This window comes from Falco peregrinus, chromosome 5, assembly GCF_023634155.1.
Source record: "Falco peregrinus isolate bFalPer1 chromosome 5, bFalPer1.pri, whole genome shotgun sequence".
NCBI classification, from domain to species: domain Eukaryota; kingdom Metazoa; phylum Chordata; class Aves; order Falconiformes; family Falconidae; genus Falco; species Falco peregrinus.
In genome coordinates, this window is record NC_073725.1 from 45877081 (window position 1) to 45897811 (window position 20731).

The window sequence follows — 20731 nt, forward strand, 5'->3', positions numbered from 1 at the left end:
CAGCCACTGTGGCTGAAAGGAGAGGGAAGTGGCCCAGCACCCGTGAGGGTGGGAGCACCCCGTGTGATGGGGCACACGTGAGGCAAGGGCGACGCGTGGGACGAGGATCCCAGGAACGCAGCGGAGCCCACAGACGACGCGGGCATCTCGGCCGTGGGTGCACGGGCCACAGGAGGCAAGGCCACCCATTCCGGCCCAAACAGCGAGCGCTCTGCCAAGCGCCTTCCTCCTCCCGCCGAGGCAGCCCGGCCGGCCCCACGCCTGCCCGGGGGCGCGGAGGCGCAGGCCGGTGTCCCCCCGCCACCCACCCCCAGCACGGCTGAGGCAGGAGAGCCTTCCTCACAGCCGCGCAGCGCTGACAGGCGTAGCCCCCGCCCTGCGGATCTAGCTGTAACTGCCTTCCCCCGCAGCGCCGGGCTTCTCCCGTCCCCCCGCGGTGCGGCGGGAGGCGGAGATATTTTTAACGCCCGGCACCCCCCTGCTCCCCTCCGCCCCCGCCGCCGCTGCCCGGCGGTTCCCGCCGGATCGCCCCCGGAGCGTAGGCGCAGAGCGCAGCGGCGCCGCTCCGCGCCCGGCCAGCAGGTGTCGCTGCCACACTCCCGGGCAAGCCCCGCACACCGGCTGGGGCGCGGCGGAGCGCCCACGGGCCGGTTCCCCGCCCGCGGCCCCTGTCCCTCGGCCGAGGGGAGAGCGGAGCGGCCGCCGGTGCGGGGGGGGGGGGGGGGCCGCGTCTGCGCCCCGCGCGGGGCCGGCGGCGGGTGAGGCGAGGTGCCTCGACGCCTCTCGGCGGCGGCAGCACCACCTCCCTCAGCCCCGCACAGCGCCGTCCTCCTGCCCCGTGAATGGCTGCCGGCTGACTGACAGGCGAGGCGGCCACACAGGGCGGCAGCTGCCTGGCGTACACCTATAAGGGCTGGCGGGGAAGGGGTGCCGGCTGGCGAGGGGTTGCCCGCGGCGGAGCCGCCCGGTGAGCAGTTCCCCCGCAGCTGGGGGTCCTCGCTCGGAGAGCCGAGCGCCCGCCCGCCGATCCCCGCAGCGAGTCGCACTCCCGCGCCGCGGGCCCCCCCCCCTCTCTCTGGCAGCGGCGCCCGAAGGATGAGGAGCGGCGGAGCGCGGGTGGCGGCGGGGCGCCGCGGGGGGACCCGCCGCTGCGCCGGGCGCGGGCGCCGCCGCCCCTGCGCTTTGCGCTGGGCAGCGGCTCAGTGAGCGCGGTGGCCGCGGCGGGAGGAGGCGCAGGCGGGCTCGCTGCAGTCGCTGCCGTCGCCGGAGGGGCTGGGAGCCGCTCCGCGCCGGCGGCGGGGCTGCGCGACGCCCCGCACTGGGGAGGGCGCGGGCGCCGCCGCCACAGGTGACTCGCGGGCCGGGGGCCGCTTTCCGTCCCGTTGTCGCTCGGCCGCCCCTGCGCGTTCGTGCCCCTGCGCCGCGGCCGCCTGCGCGAAGCCCATCTTCAGCCACTTCGCTGTGCCTGCGCGGCCGGGAGCGCCGGGGGACATGGCTTTGCTCCGGCTCCTTCTTCTCTTGCTTCTCGCCCAGCGGGGGCTCGGTGCCGCCGCCGGCCAAGGGCAGGCGGTGCGCGGCCGGGAGCGGGCTCTCAGAGGGAGGCAGCCTATTTACAACCACATCAAGAGCCGGGAGCCGCCGCCGGCCCCGCGGAGCCGCTCTACGGAGAGCACCATCTTGGCGCAGCGGCTCGCCGAGGAGGTGCCCCAGGACGTGGCCTCGTTCCTCTACACGGGCGACTCCCGGGAGCTGCGGCGTGCCAACTGCTCCGGGCGGTACGAGCTGGCCAGCCTCGCCGGCAAGTCGCGCTTCACCTCGCACCCTTCCCTGCACGGGGCCCTGGACACCCTCACCCACGCCACCAACTTCCTCAACATGATCCTCCAGAGCAATAAGTCGCGGGAGCAGAACTTGCAGGAGGACCTGGAGTGGTACCGCGCCTTGATCAGGAGCCTCCTGGAGGGGGACCCCAACATCTCCAGGGCAGCTATCACTTTCAGCGCGGAGCCTTTCTCCTCCACCCCCCAGGTTTTCCTCCAGGCCAGCCGGCATGAGAGCCAGGTCCTCCTGCAGGACTTGTCCTCTTCGGCTCACCGCCTGGCCAACGCCTCTGTGGAAACAGAGTGGTTCCACGGCTTGAAGCGCAAGTGGAGGCCTCATCTGCACAGGAAGGTGTTAAACACTGGCCCCAGAACTTTGGAGAACAGCTGGAAGAGGCGGGAGGGCTTCACTGCTGATAAGAGCCACATCAGGTGGTCCTCGCCATACCTGGAGTGTGAGAATGGGAATTACAAACCCGGCTGGCTGGTGACTCTCTCAGCAGCTTTCTATGGGCTGCGGCCAAACCTGCTCCCCGAGTTCAGGTAGGAGGGGTGTTGCTCTGCTTGCTTTCTGCCAAGAAGCGGGTAGGATGGGGTTCTGGTTCTGCCCCCCTCCTAGGAAAGGGTGTGCGGTGTCTCTGGAGTGACCTGATCAACTCTTGCAGGCAGGCTGCTCAGTCACACCGCAGAGCAACCTCAGGCCTTCCTGTGGAGCTCTACCTTCGTGTGCCTTAGGGAGGTGTTACTCGGTAAAAGAATCGCTTTCATCTCTGTCTGTAAGACAGCATTTGCTTTACCTGCTCCCAGCGAAACAGGTGTGCGTGTGGGTTATGCTCCTGGTGTATTTCTGGTGGGGAGAGGGGAGCAGCTGTTGCCAGGTGTAGGTTATTTCTGACTGCAACTGGAAGATGTTTACTGAGGTGTTGTTTCTTACTACGCTGCATAATTAAACCTTGCTTGACCCCAGCTGTGCTTTTAACCAACTGGGCATACAACATTGTTACGCTGGTGAACTGTGATTTCTGGTCTCCAGAGCACATCATCCACTGTGGGGTGCTCGAGCCTGGTCAGCGGTCAGTACGTTTGTAGGTAAATAAGCGTGTGTGACTGCAGTTCTGTCACAGTGCATGTGGCAACATCCTGAACTGGCAGTAGAAAAGCTTTCCTTAGGATGCCTCCCGGTTTATAGCTGTGTAGCTGATACCTGGCATATGGAAAGAATTGCTGACTTCTTATTGCTGTTAACCCCAGGACTCTGCAACTAGGCTGTGACTAGTAGAGAGGGGGCTGTAAAAAGGCCTGCTCCTGTGTCTTCGTGTTTGACAGCAAAGAGGGATTTGCTCAAAGAATGAGAGCAGCCTGTGGGGTACAGGATGCCAGATTTCCTCACAGCGCTTCTGTGGTGAAGCTCATGGGTAACAGTATCCTTTGGGGAAGGCCCACTGCCCAGAAGCAGCTGGCATTTCTCTAGGGGTGAGAGGAGCACAGAATTTGCTTTGTGCTGCAAATCAGTAGTGGGTAAAGATAAAAGACAAGAACATAGTAGGCACCAGAGAGATCTTGTTGCACCTCAGTAGTGAGGCAATAGTGTCTGTGAACGCTGGTTTTCTTGGCTTAGTCTGAAATCCAGTGGGATCAAACGGGTGTGAATGCAGTCATGCATCCTTGGGGAAAAAGTCTGTTGAATAGAGAGTGGCTGCTTATTTCCCTATTGAATTACCTTTTGCTCTGAAATTTTCACTTAGGGGGTTGGTAGGCTTAAGGTAAAATGAGCTCATCTGCAGGCTGGCTGTTGCTGAATTCCTCTCAAGACTAAAACCCAAGAATAGCTCTACTGCAGTGGTCTTCTGGACCCTAGCAAGGGGTCCAGAAAAGTTCAGGAAACTTCTCCATAGGTCATTGAAATACAGTATTTCACACTTCAGGATGAACTTCAGGATGCAGGTGAAAGCTCATGCAGGCTGTGATACTCTCTTGTTGGGGGTAGAGGTTCACATAACCTGAAAAACCACCAGGCTGGGAGTGGGATGGCAGCCACTAACCACCTGTCTGAGAATTTAGATCTTGATATAAAGCTTAATCCAACGGAGCTCAGTCGTGACTTCAGTGAAGAGAAAAAACATGCCTTTTAAACAAGAGAGTCTAAAGCTTCAATCTCAGGTCTGTGCCAAGATGCTGTAATGCCAGGAAGCATCTTGGTGGTGTAGGTTTCTGCTGTGGTAGTGCTGGTGTGCATAACGCACCAGGTCCATTTTGGGGTAACCCTGGCCAACCAAGGCAACCAGTAGAGGTCCTCCTGGGTGCAGTACAAAACGCTGCCTTCATTTCCTTATCTTCCCAGTCTCTATTTACCATGTGGGTGTCATATCAGTTGAAGAAATGGAATAAACTGTTGTAACTGATACTTTAAAGGGCTTCCATTAAGCACATCTAAACTTGGAGAACCTCTTCTTATTTAGAAGATCTTGCAATGGGGTATGCTGTGCAAATTCAAAGTATTTTATTGTTGCTGTACTGAACAGTTAGGACAAAACTAACAAAGTTTTGTTGTATCAACACTAGAGATGAGTTGGTAAGCATTTCTAAGGAAGTGGGTCAGTATGTTTTTGGTAACTATATAAGGAAACAAGTGTAAGAAATACATATATATATATATCTATATGCACATAATCTGGCAAGGCTAAATGATAGTTCTTTGTTCCTAGGTTGAGATATGTTACATGAAAGATGGACTTCTAAGAAAAGCTTATTATTTGGGATACTGAAAAAGTAACTCTGCAACTACATAGGAAATAGTATAAGCAAAATATACTTCGCCCAAGACTTGTGGGAATGTCTTAATATTTGCACAGTATTTTATATATTTGATAGGCAAACAGCCTCAATGAGAATTCTTAAGAAATGGTTTAAAGTACAAGCATGTAATATAAAAATGTAAAAACTGATGTAGTTATTAGAACATTAGTATTAATTATTAAAGGTGCCTCTTGAAATAAGCTTTATTTCCCCTCACCGTCTGTCTTTGAGTGACACAATGGTTTCAATTCCTGTTTAAGGCCTGTGTGGTAAAAAGCATCATGTATTAACCTCCATCTTTTGAGAAAACTACCTTGGTTTTCCCAACAAAGTGCCTCTGAACCATCTGTTAGGAACATGTAAATGGATCAGTTTACATGCTCTTTCTATTTAATAGACTGGTGTGAGGGCACTGATGGTAATTTAGTGCATGCCCCTTTAGTGTTCTTCTAACAGTTTATGTACCTTTGTCTTTGCCGACATTAGGTTTATGGCATGGTACATTAGGTTAGGAGACCTTCAGGAACATGTTATCTCCATGGAGTTCTTTCAGATTGCAGAAAGAAAAGCCATTGCTACTGCTGCTTGATATCTCTTCTGTTGCAGCATAACAGATGGGTATGTCATGTGGTGTAGCAATGGGAAGAGTTTAATGAAGGCAATACTAATAACTCCTACTGGTTATGTTCAATACATGCTACTACTGCAATCTTGTTGTCAATGATGTTCTGAAAGTGCAGCAAAAACACAAAAAGCTTTGTTGTTGTCTTGAAGGGTTAGAGTGCCTCCTGCCAGAGGAAGCAAGTGTTCCAGGCAGGGACGCTCTTGCAAGCAGCTTGCTATCTGTCTTTAATTTCGCCTCCTGCCCTCTCCCCCCCTTCCCAAGAGATGACAGCCAAACTGTCCAAAGGAAGACCAAGGAAGGTGAGAGAATACGGTTGTCTTAAGTTGTCTTGTCAAGGCTAGCATTGTAGACCAATACTGAGATGAAGCAGAGAAACGAAGGACAACTTGATTGTTCTGTTAAACTCACCAGAAGCTGTCCAGGCCCAGTAGGACCACATTAGCCCAGCACAGTGCTAAGCTAGTGGTCCTGACTGTCAAGCCTCTTAGCAGTGCTTGCTGGTGGGTTTTTTTGTCTGCATTCACTGGTCTTTGGTCCACCCAAAGTGCAGGGAGAGAATGTTACCACCTGCTTACAAAATACAGTGTAGGCTTTCATTCAGGAATGAGGATCCATGAGACTAGGAGTAATTGCTTAGTGATATTAACCATTCCCTTCTCCTTCTGTAAAAAGTCTAAATTGATGAAGTTTGCAGCTAGAATTCACTAATGTGCCCAATCACTTTACAACTCTAGTACTGGCGAGGGTAGAGCGTGATAGCATTTGTCGCTGATCTTCTGTGACTCTCCTCTGCTACTTCCTATTATGTGATGAGACTGAACCATATTCCATGCCACGTGGTGATCTGTTTGCAGCCCTACTGTGGAAGTGGAAAGGTGTGAGAAGCTGCATGTTGTGAGTACAGTTCCTTCTCTAAAACTGCTTACTTGGCTCCTGGAGAGGAAATGGGAGGTTTTCATTGCTTCAGCAGCCTACAAGGCTGGTGAGGAGGATCACTGCTTGATCTAGAAGAAAGACATGCTACTAGGAACATACAACTTTAAAAAAAAAAAAAAAAAGTCTTCCTGAGTGACTGTTGGCACAAGCCAACTTAGTGTCATCGGTTAACCAATGTCCATCTTGAAGTAGGTGGGTTTCCCTCTTGACTCACCAGTCCACTGGCATACCAGGCCTAATGGTTGGTTAGTGTCTTCTGATTTCTGATCTAAATTTATTCACAGTCAGCTCTTATTCATTTATTGCTGTTCCAGAACTGCCTTATATCTGAAATAGCACTCTTCACTGATGTTTACTGCCCTGACCTATTTATAGGCAGCACTCCCTTCTTCAACTTTGTTTACTAGACTACACAAATCAGCTTTCTTTAGTCTCCTGTTATAAGCTCTATTGCTATATTCCCTCTTTTCAAGTCTTGTTCCAGTATTTCTTGAATGTGGGTAGTCAGATTCATGTGCAGTGTTTCAGCTTTGTGCAATGACATCAGCTATCCCCAAACTCTGATGAATGAATTGCTGCTTTTGCAGTTCAAAATGTTCTTGTGTGCTGTTCTCGGTTTTTTTAAGGTTGTGTTGTAATATGCCAACATTTTGGGAACTGGTCATCGCTCTTGCACTGTTCCACCTAGGAGGTCAGAATATCTCTAGGATACAGGGGCATTTTTCCTCTCCCACTGTGTTCCAGCAAGGCCAGGTAGTTTTTTCACCAAAGCTAGGGCAGTATTTGCAATCTTTTTTTAAGGACTGTTGGGAGAATGCAATGAAATAATGGCTGTTTTGGCAGAGGTACACAATCAGCAAGCTGAGTAAGTTTGTTTTTGTTGTTGTTGTGTGGTTTGTGTTTTTTATTATTTTGAATGATGGTGTTATGGAGCATTTGCTGATAACTTCATTCTGAAGTTTGGCTGAATCCAGTGTTACCTCTTAATATTTTTTTGTCTTCCTGACATTTGCTACTTCTCTCTTAATTAATGGAAAAGTATTCCTTGGTGCAAAGATTAATCTTTATTGCATAGCTAAATTTAGCTTTTTCTTCCCTAAAGGCAGTGTAATGTAGTTATTTCCACTGTACTATTAACAATGACTCAGACCACTCCAGTGTTAGGTCATAATGAGGCTCTTATTTGCCTTCAATAATGTTTCCTTAACTTAAACCATGGAGGTAGAAGTATATATGACAAATAAGTAATTTCTTGTGGAATATATGTGATTCATCTTCTGCTAAATATTTCACAGCTATTAAATTGTTTGGTAAAATAACCATAAATGTAGATGCAAGAAAAGAGATTGTAAAAACAAGTAACTTTTTTCGTTAATTTCTTCCTTTAGGCCCCTTTTTATTTTCTCCCTTAGTTTCTCTTTAGTCTCAGTGCTGAACTAAGAAATAAAATGTATTTAAACTGTTTAGGAGGCTTTTGATTTTTTTTTTTGTGCCATGATACATTAGTTGTATAATCCTGAAAATATTTTAAAATCGTGAGGCTAACATTTTTTTCTGTAACACACCCTGGCCTATATAATGTGATTGAAGGTGTGGGTGGCTTTAGAACAGGCTTTAAAGATGAAAAGGAATAACTTATTTCCTAGAAGTTCTGAAAGTCTGGATTTATATTCCTGAAAAGAAGTGAGAACAAAGAAACATCTTCCTATGACTTACGGCCGGCTTATAGAAACCCCCAGTATGCTTTAAGTATTCTCTAGACAATCAGTTAAGTCTCTGCCTCTTTTGTACGAGGTCATGGATGAGGGTAGAAAACTGGATGGTGATGAAAGAAAAGAAATAATAAATAGGGATTTCTTTTCTTAGAAACATGATTCAGCTCTCTTCACTATTGGAGAAACAGAAGTGGGTCTTAAAAGAAAGAAGTTAAATATGGCCAGGGGGGGACTGAAACACTTGCTGCATTCGTGTCCACAATTATGTAGCGCATGTTGAGTTGCAATAAAAGGAATTGGCTTTTGGGGTCAAACTGCAGTTTCCCCTCCTCTGTTCTCCCGCTTGGGCAAGGCTTCCAGCACAGCAGGTTATCAAAGCTCTTTTGAGGAGAATGGACATGTGACAGTCCCTGCTGTCTCAGATTCAGCTCCAGGACTGTCACCTTATATTCTCTCTGCTCATGAACCTGGGCTGAGATAGAGAAATGTTCCTAAAGGTGACAACAAAAACGCTGCTGTGTTAGGTCAGGTGAAAGGCTTACCTGGCTCGCTCTCCAAAAGCAGCTTCTCGCAAGTACTTACGGGAAAATGTAAGAGCGGTGGATGTGCATGGTTCTCCTATCTTTGTTATATCCCATTACAGATAATAAGTGATAATAAGTAATAATAATTAATAATAATAAAATCAGAGTCTATTCTATCTAAAGAAGTGTTAATAGTATGAATTAAATTGACCTCCTTGATTCTAATTCACTTTTTAACCCATTTTTGTCTTCTGCAATGTAGTTCGGCATGGATTTCATAATTATGAACAGCTTGAAGAAAAGAGACAACTTCTGTTTTTAAATCTGTTCCACGAATCTAAATTCATTGGGAGATCCCAGATTCTTGTGATTAAAAAAAACCACACCAAAACACTGTGGAAAGAGTTCATTCATCTTCTCTATGTCAGTCAGATTTAGCTGTGGGTTATACTAAGTATTTTTATCACCGCCAAACTTTGTCACTGGTCATCCATTTGTGGTCATCTGGGAATGTGTTGAACAAAGAAGGGATAGTTGTGGTGCCCAGCTTGTTAACCTCCCTGCACGTGAAAGCTGACTTTTGTCACGTTGATACTATCAGGAATGGCTCAAAGGTTGGAGCCTTCCTGGCTCTAAAGTGTGCAGTGGTAAAAATAGTTCTCTGCAAAGGCTGTCTCTACTCTGAGCAAGTTTTCTATCTTGATTGTCTGTTGGCCTTACAGATTTTACTTAAGGCTTCGTTTTTCTCAGATATTTGAAAAGTTTTTAATTAGTAGAGCCTATGCTTTTAACATGCTGCTTCTAAAAATGTCTCTTCATTTTTGTCTTACACTTTTGTAGTTTTGCATGTTCCTTGCCCAGATCTATGCCTCTCCATTTTTTTTTTTTTTGTAAAATGTTGGCTTCCACTTTTCAGTTTTAAAACTACCTTTAAATAAATCTTCAGGGTCAGAAAACTGGGTATAGTTAAGCCGAGGCCACCTCTCCTGTGTAGGATCCTGCTAATTAAAAACTTCTTCTTGTTCCCAGTGTCTTTTCTTAAATCTTATATTCTTTTATATATATCTATCTTCTATACTGTTCCTTGAGGCCCTTTATTTCTACCTGTCTCTTTGACCCCATGTATAGTAGTGAGAGCACTAAAAAAAATATGAATACTGGTTTCCTACCGAATAGCTTGAATTTGACTCCACTGTAAGGTGATGCTTTGTTGACTGAGTTGGATGCTAGCAGCTACTTGAACATCATTGAGAAAAAATAATATCACCCCTCAAAGTACTTGGGAAGCTCTCTGACTAAACTGCAAGGAAATCCCTAGAGAGATGACACTGCATGCCATAAATCTGAAGGCTGATTTAAATCTGAAATAATTCTTCAGATGACAGAGGATTCAGCTTCAAGTATGCTGCCCTTGTAGTACTGCCTCAAATGGCCTGGAGGGGTGTTCTGTGCAGGTGAACCCTAATTCATGTGCCCACACTACTATACCTTGCTCTTCAGTTAAGTTTATTTTTAGTGAAAGCTGGTTCTCCTGTCAAAATGTGTGCTGAAAAGCAGCAGTCATGCTGTGGCTGAGGTATTAGGTGAGTTTGTCTCTGTCCTAGCTATAAGAAATCAGCAGTAACTCTGTGACCAGGTCAAAATCATGTTGTATGTAATGTCCCAGTAACCTTTTGTGAATCTGCCTGGATATGCAGAGGTAATGGTTTCAAAAATGTCTAAGTGATGCTTGATCCTAAACCTCAACTCTCAAAAGCAACTTGAACCTGCAGAAGCTGCTGATTGCCAGTAAGACTTATGGCTGAAAGTCACTTTTGAATTTGACACCAGGATTATTTTTGGATGCTCAGTTGATGGTACACTAAAGGAGCTTCAGGTGTCAGGTGCTATGCACTGTTTGAAAATTAGTATTCTTGAGAGTGTCAGGCTCCAAAATGAGAAAGGCCAGAAAATATATCTGCCCTGAAAACATTTGCTGTTCTGATTACATTCATCTAGAGGTATGGGCATTTGCAGATTTGGGATGGCTGTAGAGAATTTTTCTTACCTCCTCATTTTGTGGTAAGGAGTAATTATGAAGGGCAGCGTGTAGGGGTGAATGAATATGGCAGCAAGGATCTAGGCAGGTATTTGGATTTGGGGGCTGTATGCTTCAGCATGTGATAACTATGCCTTATGCCTTTTTCATGGCTGCCTGCAATGCTTACAGGTACAAAAATAAGCATACAAACTTAGAAGACAAACTTTGAATGCCTGTTTAGCTCGGCTGTGATGACCTCTGGGCCAAAAAGCTTCTGAAGATCTATAAGACAAAGATACTGTTTATCGCTATCTAAAAGTTGACAGGCTATTATTTTGTGCATTTCTGGCTTAAGCTGGCTGGGAGAAAGCAGACACGTTCCTTCTACATTTTTTAGGATGTAACAGTACAGGCAAAAAAAATTCTTCTGTAAATACAGGTTTTATAACATGTTGTTACAATGAAATATTATAACTACTGAAACTATCAAGAATAGCTAGTAGGTTGGGAAAATAAGCTTAAATCAATTTCTGGCACAGATTTCAAGGCAAACAGCATGCCAACAAACAGTGCTACTGGAAATTAAGACAGATGTGAAAGCCTCTTAAATAAAACCTCTGACCTGACAGAAAATCCTTCATGACATCATTCTTCAATGATTATCTATTATGTACAATTCAGCTGATTCTTTCTTAACTACATGTTAAACACGAATGTGATATCCTTAAGTATCTTTTTCCGTGTTAAGGACTGTAAAGTTGTGGCAGAAGACATATTTATTGTTAAAGGAGATTAACAAAATATACTTACTTGCCAGATGGCCCACAATTACTAGTAATATTGTTACTAACTCTCCACTGTGGCTTGGGTTCAGCCAGGCAGCACTGTCAGTGTGGATGAATGTGTTATGCTGATAATCTGAGTCTGCTCTTATACTGTTAATATTTGTCTTGATTGCTTCTATCAAGATTGCAGAGCTGCAGTTATTCCCAGTTAGTTCAATAAATATAACACAGGTAGTTGGTCCATATACATTCTAGGAGGATGTGTTTTCCCGTATGTTCCATTTTCTGAATGTTGAATCAAAAATAACTGGAAATGTGGGTGGCTAAACAGACTGTGCCAGCTCCTGTATTAATCACAGATGAATTTCAGAAATATATCACATATTGGTGTACTCTATGTATAATAATGGTGGGGTACAAGTCTGAGGCGGTGTTTTACTTGGGGTGCGTTGCCATTTTGAATGCAGTAGAAGTTTTGTGCTACCATCATGCTTTCTGTAAATGCCACATGCATGCTTAAAAAAAACCCTTTTCTTTTGAAAGTAAGGTATCCTCAGGTAGTAGCAGACCCTGCTACTATATCATCAGAACTGCGATGTTGCCATGAAGCATGAACATATATTGCAGAGGTCTAGTGAAAAAAGAATAATGTGCACCACAGGGGGCAAAAATGGTAAGTGTATGGTAGATATTAACTGTCAGGAGAGGTTGCTTTCATATGCCTGCCTCTGGGCTTTACTGTAGTTTTTCCTTCCTGTTTTCACTGCAGAAATTCATAAAGCTCTGAGAAAAGGAAAAAACAGAACAACTTAATCGTATCAGAAGTTGAGGCTGTGCTACAGAAGAGCTACAGACAGGAGAAGAGTGTAGGTAGAGATGTATTGAATTCATGAAGACTGGGTTTTGTGAAAGGCAAACGTTCTAAAAAGCTTTAGCATGAGAAGCAAAGGGAAGACACAGTTTTAAAAGGAAGAATTTTGTAGTGTTTCTGGAAGAAGTATTGTGAAAACATTTTGAAATTAGATAATTTTCAGGCCTTTGTGGCATAACAAGGAGCTTCTGACAAAACTCAAGAGTAAAATGAAAGTGCACAAGAGGTGGAAGCAGGGTCAGGTAACCTGTGATGAATATGGAGGCATGGTCTGAGCATGATTGATACAAGATGCTCGTGTTCACAGAAACAGTGTGGCCAGCAGGACAAGGGCAGTGATTGTCCCCCTGTACTTTGAACACTGTATTCGAGTTGCAGTCTCAGTAGTGCCGTTTTGGGCCCCTCACTGCAAGGCAGATATTGAGGTGCTGGAGTGTTCAGAGAAGGGGAACGGAGCTGGTGAAGGGTCTAGAGAACAAGTCATATGAGGAGCAGCTAAGGGAATGGGGGTTGTTTAGCTTTGAGAAAAAGAGCCTCAGGGGAGACCTTGATCGCTCTCTACAACTGCCTGAAAGGAGCTTGTAGGCAGGTGGGTGTTGGTCTCTCCTCCCATGTTAGAAATGATAGGACCAGAGGAAATGGCCTCAAGTTGCGCCATGGTGGTTTAGGTTGGATGTTAGGAAAAATTTCTTCACCAAGTGGTTTATCCAGTGTTTGAACTGGCTGTCCAAGGAAATGGTTGTGTGACCATCCCTGGAAGTATTTAAAAGATGTGTAGATGTGGTGCTTGGGGACGTGGTTTAGTGGTGGACTTGGCAGTGTTAGGTTAATGGTTGGACTTGGTGGTCTTAAAGGTCTTTTCCAACCTAAATGATTCTATGCATGGAGTCAGGGAAACCAAAGCCCATATGGGGCTGAATCTGGTGGGAGGGACATGAAGGGCAACAAAAATACGCTGGAAGCAAAACTGGGACTAGGGAGAATGTGGGCCAGCTGCTCAATGAGGCAGTGGACTTTGTGACGAAGGACGTGGAAAGGGCAAGACTTAATGTTTTCTGAGAAACACAGGCTGATCAGCCTCATCTTAGTCCCTGGGAAGGTGATGGAGCAGATCTTCCTGGAAACTACTTCTGAAACACATGGAGAAGAATGTGATTAGGAGTAGTCAGCATGGGTTTATGAAGGGGAAATAGTGTTTAATCAACCCAATAACCTCCTGTGTGTAGTGACGAGTTCAGCTGGAGGTCAGTCAATATTAATATACCCCAAGGGCTGATAGTGTAGCCAATTCTGTTTAACACTTTCATTTGGTGGCCTGGACAGTAGGGTAGGGTGTGCTTTTAGCAAGTCTGCAGATGATAAAAATCCGGAGGAGTGGCTGAGAGACCAGATAGTTGTTTTGTCATTCAGGGGGACTAAAACAGGCTGGAGAAACAAACAAATGAGAACCCTGTGAAGTTCATCAAAGGGAAATGCCAAGTACTGCACCTATGGAGGAATAACTCCATGTATCGGTACAGGCTGGGGGCTTAATGGCTGGAAAGCAGCTTTGTAGAAAAGGTCTGGAGGGTCCTGGTGGGCACCAGTTTGACATGGTGGTTTTTTATGATTTAACAGTACAGGCAAAAAAATTCTTCTGTAAATATAGGTTTTACAACATACAACACACTCAGAGTGTGCTTGTGGCAAAGATGACTGACAGCCTTCTGGGTTGTGAGAGGAAGAGTGTCGCCAGTGGCTTGAGCGAGGTGGTCCTTCCTCTTCACCCAGCCTGATGGGGCCCCATCAGGAGGGCTGTGTCCACTTCTGGGCTCTGCAGAATGAGACATAGATGTGCTGGAGTGAGCTTAGTGAAGGCCACAGAGATGATGAAAGGTTGGAGAATCTGAAAGAGAAGGGCTGAGTGAGCTGGGATGATTCAGCCTGGAGAAGAAAAGGCTCCAGGAGGATCTTACACATGTGTGAATACCTGATGGAAAAAACCATAAAGGAGGTAGGGCCAGACTTTTCTCAGGGGTAGTCGGTGAAAGGGCAGAAAATACAACAGGCACAAATTGAAATGCAAAAAAACTACGTTTAATCATCAGAGAAGCTTTTTTTTTTTTTTGACAGTGTGAGGGTGGTCAGACACTAGATCAGTTTTCCCAGTGGTGGTGAAGTCTCCCTTGAGGTATTAAAAAACCCAGCTAAACTGAGCCTGCTCTAAGCAGGTGGACTGGATGATCACAAGAGGCTTCTTTCAATGACAGTTGCTGTATGAATCTATGATTTTCATATCTGTTTTGAACAAAATAATTGTAACAAATGGTTTTCAAAGGATACAAGTAACTTAATTATGATGTGAAAAACCTGGAAGTACATTTCCTTTCTTTCCGGTACATGGCTCTGAGCATTAGGATGCTATCCTGCTTTTCTGCCTCTTGGCCCACTAAAAAATGCCACTAATTCTTCAAATTGCAGTGTGTCTGGTACAAGGCCATACTCAAATGCTTACTTAGTGTGTTTACTGTCCCCAGTTCCTCTGGCTTGTATGTGTTGTCTTTCTCACAAGTAAACTCTAGTTAAGTTTTCTCTTGAAAATGTTTATATCTCTTTGTACTGACACTGTGCTTCTTCAGGGTGTGCTCATGATACTGCAAGCAAAATCTTAAGGTGCTCTTCCTCTCCTAGGAGCGATTGTTTACCCTTAATTTGCAATCTGTCCCTCTTTGTGGAAGCATTTGTAAAGGGAAAGGGGAGTTTTCTTTCCTACCAGTTAAAAACAAAATGTCCACAAGGGAAAAGCTTTCCATGAAACGGAAATAGACCTGCTTCCCTAAGGTGCTTGAGAGTCTCCCAGGTGAATCTCTTGCAGTCCTAATAAGGGTGAATCATCACTTTTTTTAGTACTATATAAACTGATTTCTGTAATGTAGTTGGAATCATGTTAATGTTTGAGAGACCTTTGCCAAGGTGCCTGGTGTATAACATGAACTAGGAAAGCAAGGAGTAGTGTTGATCCTGGTCCTGCTACCTGCTTTGTGCCTGTATGCAGCCATGGTGAGATTATTTACTTGCAGAACATCTCCTGTCCCCAGTCCACATGCTAATATTTATGCTCAGAAAGGTCCGGAAAGTATTAGAAACTTACCTGGTGGGATCTGCATGTGACCAGATGAGGAATTAGTTACCTCTGCCTATGAGTATCTGAGACAGATACCTTGTTATCAGGTTAAGATAAGCTTGTAATCCACTGACATCAGCATCTTATAAGGAGTTAGTCTGGACAGGATGGCAGGTTTTCCCTTGAAGTCAGAGGTCACCTGGGACACGGAAGAAGCGGTTAATTGGGGTGGAAGTGTAGTTTTAGCAGTCCCTGGAGAGACTGTTCTTCAAGTGCAGAAAGGCACAAAGCTGTAAATTAAAAATACTTCTGAATATTCTAGAAGCTTGGTGTATGCTATTTCAAATTGAACTTGGTGGAGCCAGCACTTAAATATTTCAGGTAATTTCTAAGTGTGCCCACCATTATATTGTTTAGATTCTAGGCAGGAGGCAGAGGGTAATGAAGTGCACCTGTGCTGTCTGACTTCCTGCATAATTGCTTAATGCATTCTTCATTGGATCACTTAAACGATATGCTTGTGTTTCTGCAATGACTGTATAGCATGTCTGAGGATGAATGTCCAAACATAGCTGCTATGGTCACTTTGCACTTGGTTATACTGGGGTCAGGTATGAGGGAGCAGTATTGTCCTAGTTTGGATCAAGCTCACTCTTACGCCTGTTCTGATTTTGTTCATAAGTAGCCTCTCAAATATATGGCTCTGTAGGAATTATGATGATGGTGATGTAGTGAGCTTTAATTAAAGAGGCAGCATGCTTTGAGCTGGGTAAGGTGTTTGTGAGATAGAGGTTGGGCTGCACCTTTGGCAGTCCACAGCCTGATGAGGGGATGACGGTGTTTGTAGTCACGGAAGTTCAGACTGTGGAAATAAATCTTTTTTTCTGAAGTGGCTGGAATATTTGACTTAAAAAGGAATGGTACCCTAGATTTAAGACATCAGTACAGAGTATTCTGTTACAAGTGAGTCTGTGTAATGATCTAACTACCAGAAGTTGCATACTGACATTTTTGCTAAGTCCAGACAGCAGTGAAGCAGTCGCAGATACATGCTCTCACAAGATGATGCTATAAATGTTCTCCATCCAAAGTAGTTCTGGAGGTTATTTTAGAGAGAATAAGGAAATCTTAGAAGGGTTTTTGTAAGGCACACAACTACAGTCTTGGAGCTTTTTTTCATTTGGTGATTTCAGAGTTATTTATAAAATAGTGTTAACTTTGTTATCAAGTGGTTAGCTTTTCATTCAAAAAACATTTCTGAGGAAACGGATGATGAAAACTTGAGTGTTCTTGGCATAGCACTAATGCAGTTCTGACAGTCCTTGAAGACCTGTGTGTTTTATCTGGTATTATACCAGCACCAGCTGGCAGAGGTGGGGGAGAGGGGTGTTTGGGTGTCTGCTGGAGGAGAGGCCTGAGGCCAGGCTGTCCCTGGGGAGGGTACAGAAAAAGACTTTTGCCAGTTGTTGCAAATAATGTTCCCTGGAGCAAAAGTGAGGGTGTCACTGCTGGGCTTTGGGGTTAGGTGTGGCACCTGGTAATATATTCAGTGTTGGACAGGGAGGTTGCTGGCCTTGGGAAAAAGTAGTGCAGATCCTCCACTGTATCGTAGTTCTTCGTGTTGTAAAATGTGAAGGGCATTAAATTGTTTGAGTGTATAACTTATTCTTACCTGCCGCAATATGCTTCGTCAGCGTGTGAGATTTACTGAGCTTTTGTTGTAATCTCAGTAAGGTCTAATGTGAGAGTGTGTCTCTGCCATCATGGCTTTAGGAACATAAAACTGACCCGTTTTCAGACTTTTCATCAAATCCTATATTTAGAAGAAAGATGTAGTTCCACTTTGCAGGCTACAGCATCATAAAGAGGTTTAACCTGTTTCTGTAGTCACTGTGTTGAAGGCTGGTTTTCTCTGTTTTCAGAGGCGTTGTCAAAGTTGACATCAATCTGCAGAAGGTGGACATTGACCAGTGTTCGAGTGAGGGGTGGTTCTCGGGGACGCACCGGTGTCATCTCAACAATTCTGAGGTATGTCTGTCCCTAAGGGACTGAGCTACACTTCAATAACAAGTCTTTCCCCTATGAATAATTTTCTGTAGTATAAATGCTATCTGTTTTAAAGACTTTAAATGTGGTTTGTAAGCTGAAAAAATCTTTCTGTGCAAGTTAATAGTTAGCAGAAGTTAAGTTATTGTGCAGAAATAACAGCTATAAACAAAATATATTACCAGTGAAATGATTTATGAAGTTCTGCTTGCAAATGAAACAATTAGTTTACACTCAAAATCGACTTCTAATGTCAGTGTCACTTTTGACTGGACAGCCTTGCAAAATACAGATAAAGTAGCTCAAAAGCTACTAATAATTATTCAGAAAAACATGGGCTCTTGGTAGAATGATACAGAATAACAGGCAAGAATTGGATACTGTGATTCTTAACAGAAATGCCAAGGTTTTGACAGAGCTGACTAAATGTTTCTGTTCAGCTCCTTCCTGCTTCCCCTTTCTTTTGAAGGTCTGTGCCTGGCTCCGTCTGTTAGCATATGGTAGATCATTCAGCCTGGCCAGTCATATATGTTCAATGAAACTTTAAAACAAAATACATTCAGTGATTATTTTTTTTTGTTATGGCATATGTTGTTGTTTTCAGAGGCACCCTTTTGTTTTCTGTGGGAGTAGGTACCTCATGCACTTTGTGCTTTCAAAAAGGGCGATTAAAATGTAGGGAAAGTTGACTTGTCTACTGGAAGTCAGGAGGTGTTTACCAAATTAGTTATAAAATGCCAATTTATCAAAGTCAAATCTAAATTTAGGGAAAGAGTTGGTTTTGATGAATTCATCTGCTAACATTCTTGAGCAAGAAAAACTCAGAATTTTTGTATACATCCTTTCTGGTATTTTTCATTTGCAATTTTTTTCCTTAAACTTGAAATGAGAAATCAAGTAGTCTTTGATAAAGACTAATTTCAAATGGAAATATTTTTCCATTTGCAAAAATATTTTAAGTACTTTTTGACTTCTGAATTCAAGGGAATGCTTTAATATCTTGTTTCTTCCTGGAAGAAATAGTTTCCCATGAGATCTGATAAACATCTTTTTTAATATATGCTAGTTATCCTGAATGTGATTATATATTTTGGCAAGTTCTCCTCCTTTTCTTAATGTCTTATGAGCAAAATTGTCAGCAGAGGAGTGGGATTGTAAGTTGTATCTCGTCCTGCAACTAAGAAGAAAAGGGAGGAAAAAAACCCTATGAGAAGACTTAAGAAAAACCAAGGCAAGAGTGAAATGGAGAAAATAAAGAAAGCTCAATGGTGGGCTTTAATGCACCTTTGGTCCGGTTCAAAGCCCGTTGCTGTAATGGGCTGTAATAACTTTTTTTTTTTCTCTAATCGTGCTCTGTATTATTAGGAAACCAGAAGATGAGTCAAACCAAACCAGATATAATCCCACAGTTACACTCCCTTCCAACTCTTAAGTCCTTAAGCGTGTCCTGGAGAGAACAATGCAAAAAGCTACTCTCTCTGGAAGAATCTGTTGAAGAAGGGAGGGAAATAAAAGGATTTTTTTCACTCTTCACAATTCATTTTCACAGGAGTAAAAAGTAGTTTCTGTTTCTCTGTAGAATTCACTCTGATTATAGAAAGGGGTTTTCTTCATGAATACGACATTCGGTAAAATCTACCTTCCATTTTATTATTGCACATGAGGCAAGCAGACTGCTTTAGGGAACTGAGTGCAGAATGAAATTCTGCGTGAAAGAACGTTAAGGGTTACAGAAGATTTTCTATGACTTGCAAAACCCATTTTAATTCCATAGTTTTTAGTGTCTCAGTGGGTAAACTGGAAAAATCTCACTTCTATGATTTGGTCTCTTACTGTGCATGGGAAACCAAGGTGGCTGTTGTGGGTCACTGATGCAGAGACAGTTTTTTCACCAACTTTGAGCCAGAACTGGGTTCTTGGCATTCTGGGCTTCCCGCTGTTGCTGAGAGGGTAGTGGACATTTCCTGTCTGCTGAAGGAGACCATAACATTTCTTCTACTTAAAATGTACATTATAGATTGGTTCTTCATGTTGGGGTTCTGGGGTGTGTTGTTGTAAAGCTTTCTGTCCTCAAGCAAGCTTCTTTGCAGAGCTTTTATTTACCGGACTGACTTGCACTGTTTTTACTTTGTTTTTTTCTGTCCCTGTTTATTCTGCATAGTGTTTTCCTTGTTTTTTAGGGCTAACAAACTGCTCTACATGGTTTGCAATAATACTTCTTTTTTGTACAACACTTCTGCTACTGTTGAGTCCAACCTCATATATCAGTACAAAACCAGAGCTACTTTGTGCTGTTTTGACAATAGGAGGCACTACATTTACTGATGTTACAAAGGAGGTTGTCATTTTTTTTTTACTGGACAGTTGCATGTTTTTGTTTTAGTATGCCTACTGTGATGCTGTAGTCCATAAGTGAGTTCTTATGATGCAAAAAGGAATTAAAATATACATTATAGGGCAGAAGATCTTTAATGAGGGGTGCTGTGTATGTGAGTGGCTTGTGTTCACACCCTAAGGTGTTAAAAACATGGGCAAGGAGATTAATGCCACTTCATGAATGGCTTTTCAACAAAAACCTGCCGGCTGTTCTTCCATCTCCATGGCACTTAGTAGAGTGTTAAATCAACAAGACTTTCATGGCTAACAAGGATATATAGGTAATACAAACCTCCCCCAAAATGAAACTTGCAAAACAGGGAGTGTCTTTCCTTATTGCACCTAAAGAGGATGTGACTCCTCGCTCAGTAACAGTGGCCCTGGGTATGGGAAGTTGCTGGGAACAATCTATAGAGAAACTTTCTCTTCTTTTACCCTATAGTCACCACTTCAGGAGAGTTCAGTCTGATGAGGACTTCTTTCTTTACAAGCAGGTCCCAAATGCTGCTTTTAACGCTTTGTTAAAACAGAGGTCTCTGGATTTTCCTTCCTCTCTAGTTTTGTAGGTGACATGAGTATTTAGTGCAGCATAGCCTTTCCACAGACTGGTAAGCCTTTGCCATAGTGAATTTCTGATTTGGTTCTGAAAATCTGTTTACTGTATAGCCCATACTACATGGCTGGGCTGCCAGTGCCATTAAATCTTTATGCCTTAAGATCAGTATTTCAGAGATAGAATTCCTCTCTTCCCTAATACTATGAAAATATAGCAAGTGACAGAGAAGGGAAAGGGAGTGTCTTAGGGAATGGACAAGAGGAGAAAAAAAGCCAAAACGATGGGTTACTAAAATGCTTCTTTTCTTTGTCTTATTTTAGTTAATAGTGGCTGGAATCTACTAGACAATTGCAGACAAATTTTCCTACTTTCTGTGCTGTCCTGAAGTGTTTACCTTCTAAATAAGTATCAATGGAAAGGAGGGAGATGGAGGTGCACTACAGCGCATGTAAACATGTAGTAAACCAGCGGTCCATATGTGGTAGACAGGAAGAGGGAAGGAATGGATGGGACCCATCTTCTACCAGAAAACAAACAGGTTGTTGTTGAAAGTACTGT

General features: G+C 44.3%; 1 protein-coding gene across 2 annotated transcripts in view; it reads left to right on the forward strand.

Moving 5' to 3' along the window:
* Positions 1 to 840: 840 nt before the first annotated feature.
* The window catches only part of GPR158 (G protein-coupled receptor 158), a 210278-nt gene continuing 190387 nt past the window's right edge, over positions 841 to 20731 (forward strand). For both annotated transcript variants that reach the window (XM_005233875.3, XM_027781744.2), the window contains exons 1-2: positions 841 to 2363; positions 17118 to 17223. In XM_005233875.3, coding sequence (XP_005233932.1) covers positions 1492 to 2363; positions 17118 to 17223 — 978 coding nt within the window. In that variant the 5' untranslated portion in view covers positions 841 to 1491. The remainder of the gene's footprint in view (positions 2364 to 17117; positions 17224 to 20731) is intronic.